The 9,878-nt window shown below is 31.4% G+C and overlaps 1 protein-coding gene across 2 annotated transcripts; it reads right to left on the reverse strand.

Moving 5' to 3' along the window:
- Positions 1-5,080: 5,080 nt before the first annotated feature.
- LOC133816165 (serine/threonine-protein kinase BSK5-like) lies at positions 5,081-8,323 on the reverse strand. Of its 2 annotated transcripts, XM_062248810.1 has the most exons (6): positions 8,272-8,323; positions 7,663-7,796; positions 7,463-7,568; positions 7,097-7,176; positions 6,780-6,968; positions 5,081-5,824 (listed from the first exon to the last, which is right to left on the reverse strand). In XM_062248810.1, exons 1-6 carry the CDS (start codon positions 8,306-8,308, stop codon positions 5,780-5,782), a joined length of 591 nt encoding a protein of 196 aa, XP_062104794.1. In that variant the 5' UTR covers positions 8,309-8,323; the 3' UTR covers positions 5,081-5,779. The 2 variants fall into 2 exon arrangements, 1 of the variants encoding a protein (XP_062104794.1); XR_009885046.1 differs by lacking the exons at positions 5,081-5,824; positions 7,463-7,568; positions 7,663-7,796; positions 8,272-8,323 and having other exon boundaries at positions 6,879-6,968; positions 7,092-7,177.
- Between the last annotated feature and the right edge of the window lie 1,555 nt (positions 8,324-9,878).

Raw genomic sequence — 9,878 nt, forward strand, 5'->3', positions numbered from 1 at the left:
AAATAAACAGTCATTCTTGGCATCAAAGAAATAAAAATTCAAAGTGTCATACTAATAGTAAAAGAGCGGATAAGCATATCTTGGTCCATTTTTGCCACTTTTATCCTCATATTATTTTATATTTACTTTTTCCACTCCATAAAAATGTAGAATTTTTACATTACATACGACTGTTTTAGTAGCCACTGCCAGCAAAAAATAAATAAATAAAAGACATATGTTGACTAAGAGAATATTCTTAGTGCCAGCACTTAGTCTGCTTAGTGACTAAGAGAATATATATATGTGAGGTAGCTTTACATATCCTATTTACTTCTTTGTAGAATTTTTGGTTCCTATAAGTGTATATTTGACAAGTATAGAATGCCAAATTGCTATACTCCTCTTGAAGAGTTTCTTTATACTTTTGGAGGACCCTGGCATTTCTCAGTTTCTTTAGTGTAATGGTTTGATTTGAACCCATAAGTAGATCACTAGTATTACATCACAATAGCTGTCATAGAAAACTCTTGCTTGGAGAACCTAGAAGCAACATGATTCTTCACTGTACAATATTTGCATATTCAGGTGAGGGTTAAGGTAGAAATAGAAGAAAGACTTGGATTTTTGGACGATTGTGAAATTGAGGAAGTACTTTTAAAGGACAACTTTAAATTCTAAGATTTTAGTTGTTTACTTTCTACATGAATGGAACTCACTATGTCTATTGGAAAGGATCATTCTGCTCTGTCTCAGAGCTGGTGTTTTGCACAAAACCAACAATGAGACAGTCAATCATTTATTTATTCATTGCCTTTTTATGAAAGATTGTGGATAAATGTAAAACTATTTATAGTTGGAGGCTTTTTGGATTACTTTACAATACTCGGTAAATTTGTTAAGTTTCAATTTTTAGGAGTGGGTAACGAAAATAGAAAGTAGTTGTGGGATTCTGTTGTGATGGCTATTTGTTGGTCATTGTGCTTAGAAAGGGACAAGATAAATTTTTTAATATTGAAAAAGAAATTGATATTATTTGGGCTAAAGTAGGCATCTCAGTGATTTGTTTAAAAAGAATTCAGGAATTGTATTTTTGTTTTTTCAAGAGATTGAGCATTTTTTGTTATTTGGATTTCAGTGGACTTTTCATCTCCTTTATATTTTGTCTTTGACAATAGTAGGGTCTAGTTCTTATTAAACAAAATAAAATAATGTATAAATAATATGTTTTCTAAAGTCTATGGTTTAGCTCATTTCATTTTGTCAAACTTTCTGATTATGTTCATTGTGTTTCTCTCACACATAGGTTATGATGAGAAGGCTGAAGATGTTGTTGATTATGAAGACTTTGATGAGCAATATGAAGGACCAGAGGTTCAAGCAGCCACTGAGGAGGACTATCTTTTGCCCAAAAAGGCATACATTTCTAATTCATTGGCTACTTTGAAGCCTATTGCATCTGTATTTGATGATGAAAATTATGATGAAGAAATTGAAGAGGAATAAGAGGTGGTTGATAATGATTCAAAGGTTCAGAACACTCTTTTGGGTAGGCTTGGTTAAGACTTTTATTTTGGCAACTTTTCTGTTAACTGTTCAATAATTTATAGAAGCATATCATTTCTTTATTTGGTTGCTATCATGCATGTATAATTTTGTTTTGTTTTTGAATGTTTGTTTTCATACACATTCCAGCTTAAAATGTTTTCAAATGACTGCACTTTTTAGGCCTTCTTGCTTGGTAACATAATTATTTTTTTGCACCCTGAAAGTCTGTAACAGACATGATTTTGGTTTAAAAAAATAGAAACATGCCTGAATACTATAAATTGCAGCTTATAAGAAAGGCAAAAAATATGTTTGGGAGCCTTCCAAAAATAAGAAAAACAAAACTCCATTGCTATGGATAGAAGATATTGTTTTCAACTTCCCGAAAGATAGAGAGAAACAGTAATAAATGTTATATCAAACACCTTTAGGAATGTGCTATAAATGTAAAGTATTTGTATTTGTGGGTATATGTTTTCAACACAAAGTCCATATATGCATGTATCCAGCAATATGTATTTGAGGAATGAACATGCCTACCTAGGACACAAACACAACATTTATTGATCAACGAAATAGTTGTAAAATGAGGGAGATCATACATTGCTTTTACGAAAAATAGAGAAGAATATGTACCAGCAGTTTAAGCTTGAGGGCTTTGGCAGTTTTGATGTCTACTGCTAATTGGTCAGCTAATTCTTGCAAGTTTAGGTTTTTGTGTTGAGAACTGATCTAGAATTTATCGCTGAATTAAATTCAATCGTTTTTGTTGATTTATGGTACTATTCTTTTTTCTGTTATTTGGCTGCTATGATGTTGAGTGTATGCTGTTAGGTATTTATTAAGATTTATTTTTTATTATAAGAAACCCGATTGTATTACAAAGAGATGATGGGAAATCATCCGTATTACAGTCTAATATACCCTCACAATCATCTCTAACATATTGTTCATCTTCCACTACATTATATAACCTAGATTCAGTAACTTCAGACATTATAGACATGAATTCTTGCTCATCATAATTTTCCATGTCATAAAAACCTCTAGGGGGTGCCCTAATCACTTCATACATTATAGGCATGAATTCTTGTTCTCTTTTTTTTTTTTAATAAATTAACAATTGTTCTTTAATTAAACACAAAAGGCACTAGCTGCTAGAACAGACAAAAAACAAATTCCCAATTTTATGTGTGAACGGGAAGACTAGAGCTAGCTAGCTAGCTTGATCTGTGTATATTCATACAACGATATTGTACTAAAACAATTTTATATATCATCTTCTCCCATACATACATGCTTTAATATTCTCTTTATTAATATATCACCAAATTTTTTTTTTGTTCTATTGTCAATTGATTATATGCTAAAACCTTGAATTAGTGTAGCTCTGATGGTATACATGTCTATATTGGAGCAACAAGCAAAGTATGTGGATGCTTTGGAAATTCTCACTGGGAATTTAGGATCTCTGTTAATGATTGAAGTTGATAAACTACGTATACATGTACTTTAGAAGATTTATTTGTACTGTTTGATGTTTTTGGCTTGTTACCTACTCATGAACTCGTGAATATTGGTTATTACATTACATCTTATGAAGCATATTACATTAAATCTTTCATGTTTACAGAGGTTTAAGAAAATGGATAATTAATATAGGGTAATAATATTGATCCTCTAATCTTTTATAAGTGTATACAAAAGGGATACTACTGCTTACAGAGGTTTCAAACTCATGAAAGGAATTTAAATCCCAATTTGAAGGCTTGTCTTTGGATCTTCAAGGTTCTATAAAAGAATTTTCGGATATTGAGGATATGTTAAAGCAGGAAAGATCAGAAACTAAGATTTGTTGTGCAGTTTGTTGGTTTTAAGGTTATTTATTCATTTTTAAATAGAAACTAAACTTTGTATGAATCAATGGGATAAAATACAAAGTAAAAGGAACATTTTAATTTCTTTAGTTCTTTTCTTTACTTTCCATAAAAAAAATAAAAAGGAACATGTTAACTTCTTTAGTTCTTTTCTTTATTTTCAATGTATGCATTTGTTTTTCATATGCTAGAACTACTTTTTTTGGTATTCTACAAGACTTGCACTTAATAAATAAATTTTAAACAGGAAAATATCCAGAGAATTTTCTCATAAATAGTACTTTTGTTAATGGGATGTTACTCTTTCTTTTGTATTTGGTTTTTGATGTATATATTCAAACTAAAAAATTTTATGTACTGGCCATGCACTAAAAAATGTTTTGCATTTTATTACCCAAGTTTTTGAATTGCAAGAAGTTATTTCTATAATTATTCTAATACATTTCCCCACATGGGTTTCGATTCTACTTTCAAATTTCTATGGTTTTTGAAGTTTATTAAATATACATCAAATAACCAACAAAAAATCAGAAAACATTCCAGCCATATTTATTAATCAACCATCAATCATTATCAATTCAAAATATTCAAACAACACACAAGTTTTCTTCCTTGTCTCGCCGCAGCACACAAATTTCTCAGAACCTACTTCACTAATACACACAAGTTCTCAACCTTCCGTTATCACCGTAGCACACAATAATAATAATCTCAGAGCCTACTTCACTATGGATGAATATCTAAGATATTCAAACTCCTCTAACATTTGCAAAGTATTTTAACAAAAATAAAAGAAAACATACCTCTTGCAAACTGCTGCAAATAAAGTTCCCTCCAATTTGAAATCCAATGAAGCCACTAAAATGAAAGAAAAATTACATACTAATTAATAAACTATCAACATCATTCGAACTTTAATTAGGAGTCATCATTAAAAAAAATTACAACTCTTACAACCAAGAAACTATCCAAACCCACTATAGAGTCCTTGGAAACTAGAGCTCACAAAAATAAAAAGAACAACAAAAATCTTAAATACAACGACAAGAGGCAGCAAAAGCAGCAGAAAAACTAATAGCAAAGGCCAACAATAATGCAACAGTTTGAAATAAAACAAACAATAAAAAGAAAAGCAGACACAACACACATTGAAAGAACAAAAAACCAAAAACAGTTTGTATTCCAATTTAAAAGGATGAAACAAATCAGATTTATTATCAATACAAATAAGGGAAATGATAAATCCATGAAAGTTTGTTCTATCTTGAGCATTTTCTCTACAATAATGAATACCTTGAAAGTGAAAAAATAGCCAAATGAACCAAACCTAGCTGAGATGAAAATATGAGATCCCTTTATAAATGCTTCAGTTCCCCAAAAGGTAACAAAAATAAAAACAGGGTCAAGAAAACTCACAAGGACCCACATTCCCCAAAAGCTATTATAGCCAATGAAGAAGAGTGATATTGGTTCATTATCAATGGTTCAGTGGAAATATATATTAAAAATGATAGGTTCATATACAGTTGCTTTACCACCATGGACTGTCTTGACTCTTGAGACCAATTTTATTCCCATATAAGCCTTTCAATGAATGCTAATAATAGCCAAGTAGAAAAGAAAATGCAGAGAATACCTCTTTGATTAAACAGACCAACAATCAAATTCAACAAGAGTGGGATGGAGTGAAGAAAAGAGAAGCCCTTAGATTGTTTAGCAGCAAAAACTCATATCAAAACAAATGTAGATTGCTTTATTTATTATCACCTATTAGAACAGTTCATGTATATGCATAACTAAGAAAATACATTATATATTATCTTAATCAATAAAGAAAATCAGTAGAACAAGAAACCTTATGACTACAATTAAAATGTAACTGAACATGTTATATATGCAGCAATTATATACAATCACTATTGTAAACATCAATCATAACTCAGACAACTACAACTGAAGTCCTCAACCTTAAAAGGAATAATCTCAAGACATTGCATCAACTTATAAAAAAGAAAATGCTAACATTACTTGTACACGTATATTCCATAAAAAAAATTAAAAAAAAAAGGCACATGGGACAAGAATAAACCACCACCCCACAAGAGAACCCTATTGGTATCCTCCAACTAATTATTACGAACCAATTCCTCTGCCACAACTAAGTAAGCATAAATCATACTAAAGCCCCACCAATATTAGTTTTCAAATTCTCTTATAACATAAAATATAGTTTTCAATACATTTAAGTTATTTACCATATCAATCTATCCAAATAATAAGATTTTTGAACAATTTTAAATCTAACACGCATCTTTAAATAAAACTCACTTGCTAGAATGCTGCTAAGACTCTTCTCAACTGCTTTTCCAAGAATATCATTGTTTGCATAATCCATTTCCACTCTTTTCATCTCCCAAAATCTATTTTAAAAATAATAAGAAAAAAGAAATCATTCCTTTTAAATCAAAGTCAATAATATTAAGTGAACTGATATAAAAGCATGTTGCTTCATGCATTTTAATTTCTCATTAAGACCTGGCTAAAGGCAATCAATACAAAATATTATATAACCACTATGTCAAAAAGCAATCAATTGAATATTTATATTAGATGAAATTAACGCATAAATGATCAACTCTTAATAATGGACCCATTCTAAAGATACTTTCATCTTTTACCAAAACATTGTCGGAATCACAAATTGTTAAGTGCTTATAGTAACTCTTAAAAAACCATATTAATTATCAAAAGTATCAAAGAAAGAAGCCTAAATAATATAAATTTGCATATAGATATAGACCTATTCTGTAAAATTATTACTAGGCAGCCACAGAAACGCTCAATGGATTCCTTCCATCCTTGTTATTAATATAAATTAAATTATAAAATAAAGTTGCTAAATACCTACTCATCTCTCTTAGTTCAAAAACAACTTCAGAATAGAGGAAAAGCTGGAAGGAATAAAAGAACTCAAGAAAATAAAAGGTCAAGCAAGAAACTAGAATACACTGAAGCCATATATTATATTAACTCAATGACTAAGAAACAAAAGAAAAAACTGAGTTGAGTACATACCATGTTGAGTAATTGGAGATAAGCACTTGGTCATTATCAAATGAGAATGGCAGGTTTTAATAATTTCATAATTTGCTTGCATATGGAAGAAAATTTTCAATTATCAAATGGCCAAAATGTCACAATCCAATTTGGTTGTATCCTCAATTAGACAAGTGCCAATGATCTCCATTTCATCATTACAAAAAAATACATAAAGGTAGTGTGCAAAAAATAGTATTTCAGGCAAAAAGATAACTAATAAAATAGAAGAACAAATTTACTAAACATAAAAATGAAAGGATCAAGCAGAGTACACACCTCTGTTTCTTTCTGAAGAGACATGAAAGAAGTGACAAGAGACTTTGCATTTGGTCTCTCACGTGCTTCATACTGCAAACAGTGGGAGGCTAAATGCACAAGTTCAGTTCCATCATCATTTGAAAAATTACCCTCTAGAGCAGAATCCATAAGCATCAGAAAATTCTTGCCACGAATTAGATCAAGTGCCTGCAAACAATATAAACCAACAATGTTGATCCAACTTATTATCCAGTTAAAATCAGAGATATGTGCTTATGAACTGATGTACATATATTTACTAGTAGTAGTAAGAATAAAGTGTGAACTCACATGACTAGGGGTATATGTTTTCCACTCAGAAGATCCAGCAACAACATTCCAAAGTTGTAAACCACACTTTCTGGTGTTACTCTACCTGTCAACAAAGAATTGAATCGTATCATGTATATATCATATTGCTACCAGACTAAATTCTCTCAGCTTCATAAAAAAAATATTTTATACTCGTCAACCAAAGATATCATGAGGAAAATAGTACAACAATGCTTTTTCCATCAACATAATTTTTCTTGGAATTTCCATTACTAAATTCATGAAGAAATGGCTCTTCAGTTGCAAATATCTAACATAGTGATGCCCGTTCAATGATAATCCACATTAAAAGAACACATTATTTCACTTATTCAAGCAAACAAAAATACCAGTTCTCAGGTACTCCGGAGGAGTGAATGCTAAGTTTGTACCGTAACTCTTGCCGTCCCTGCTATTCTTCATGAGGCCAAAGCAAGATAGTCTGGGATTGCCATCCTAATAATTGATCATATCCAACTCAATAGTAAATTATTTTAATTAAAAGTGTTAAATAAAAATAAAAACTATATATCAAAGAAACCATTGTTACCTGATCAAATAAAACCCTGTAGGCATTGAGATCGTGATACAATGCACGCCCTTTGCTGCTAAAGTACTCCAGAGCTTGTGTCAGATGCAAAGCCACCCTCAATCTCATGGCCCATTTCACTGGTTGAGCATCCCCTATAACAGTGCAATCATAAGAAACAAACTATCCAAAAAAAATCACAAAATCATTCTTAGCTAAATTCAATTCAATTGAGTCGTGAATGAACATTAGAGGTTTATTTGAGAGAAGAAATATCAATTCATAAGCACTACTTTCCATCAATAGCACTTCCAAAATGATAAACAAGCAAGTACTTGGGCAGTCAAGGCAATTAAATACCCATATTTCACTTTTAAGTCCCATGAAAAACCTTTTAATAACAAAGATCTTGAATGAAACATCAATTTTATTCAGTCTTAGTCATTTTGAACAAGTCAAAAACCTAAAATGCATTTTTCAGCCAAACAATAACCAAATACATCTTCCCAGCTTCACTTTCAGTTATTTTAGCTTTATTTAATAAATTATCACCCATAAAAAGGAAACGAAACGGAAGTATGTACAAACATATACATATAAATATATATATAAAGAAATAAAGTAACTTATAGTGAAAAAGATGCTTAGTGAGAGTTTCATGGGGCATAAAATCGGCCACCAACAACCTCTCATCTCCTTCGCAGCAACACCCAATCAGATTGGCTAATCGCTCACTTCTGAGACTCCCAACAGACCTAGCTTCTTAAATAAAACATATGAGATGATTGAGAAAAAGAAACCCTTTACCACGCCACCTCACATGAACCCAATGGCCCAGAAAAATGGCACGACATATGACCCCAATGTAAGATAGCACCTGTGAACACATACTCCTCACCCACGGAGAGCAGGAACCCAAGGGCTGCAAATTGGAGGGCAGAGGGATGAACCATATGGTATCGTTCCTTAAAAAAGATGTAAGCTGAGGAGAGAAACGAACCTGAGATAGTGGGCGTGAGGCAGAGATAGATCTCTGGAAGGTGTGACTTCGTGAGGCAGAGAAGCTCCACTCTGGAGCGTGACTTCGTGAGGCAGAGAAAGAGCTCCACTCTGGAGCGTGTCTTCGTGAGGCAGAGATGAGTTAAGAAGACTTCGTGAGGCGGAGAGACGAGACAAGAGTGAGACTTCGTGAGGCGGAGAGGGCGGAGAGACGAGACGAGAGTGAGAGATGGAGGTTGAGAGAAATTTTTCGGGTAACTTAGATTTAGGGAATTTGGCAGATGAGACTAAAAAAAAAAATTCATTTTGGCGCCTGAGGTTTATTCATATGGCGCCAAAATATAATGTTTCGTGTGTTTTTAATCGCCCACCATTAATAACACTTCTAAATATATGCTATTTTTTAATGTAATATATACTACAAATTGTTGTAGTGAAAGTTGGGATTCACAAGTTGTTATGTGAATAAATTGAACATTTTCCATGAAGTCATTTAGTGAAACAATTTAATAATCATAAAAGATTATAAAAGAGTTTCTATATCTTAAATGCTACTTTAATGAAGCATTATTATTATAATCACTATATTTTCTAGTTAACTTGTACTAGAAATGATGACTGCAAGTCAAGTAAGCAAGTTACTGATAATTAACGATGATAAAACTAAAGAATAACACAAATTCTATAAAACAATATTGTAGTGGGAGCGTTAGTTAGTAACTACTCCGTTACAAACATAAAGTTTAGTTAATTGTGTGTAACACAATCTAACTATATTTCATTCACATGATAGTATGAAATGAAAAGGTTTTTACAGAACAATGGGTGAAACACCATGAATTTAGAAATGGAATTTGGAATTCAATGACATCTAGATTCTTGAACATCCAACTAAAGTTCATGCGTGTCACTGCAAGAAAAACTGCTTTCAATAAGACTGAAAAAGTATTATTAAATATATACCATAACACTTTTTGATGTGTTAAGGAAAGTGGTGTTATAGTAGGTGGAAGCACTTTGCATAACATTTTTCCATAGTTATAGACATATGTTATGGTATAGCCTACGATAACACTTTTGTGTTATTTTAATAATTAGATAAGTATTTCATTATGCTATTTATAAATAGATTATATTAACAATTTTTTGTACTTATAAAGTAGTGTTATGATACACTTTATAATAACACATTTTCTGCATTATAGAAAATAGTTTGCATAGCATAATTTTATGCTTAT

The sequence above is a fragment of the Humulus lupulus genome, chromosome 2 (assembly GCF_963169125.1).
Source record: "Humulus lupulus chromosome 2, drHumLupu1.1, whole genome shotgun sequence".
Classification (NCBI taxonomy): domain Eukaryota; kingdom Viridiplantae; phylum Streptophyta; class Magnoliopsida; order Rosales; family Cannabaceae; genus Humulus; species Humulus lupulus.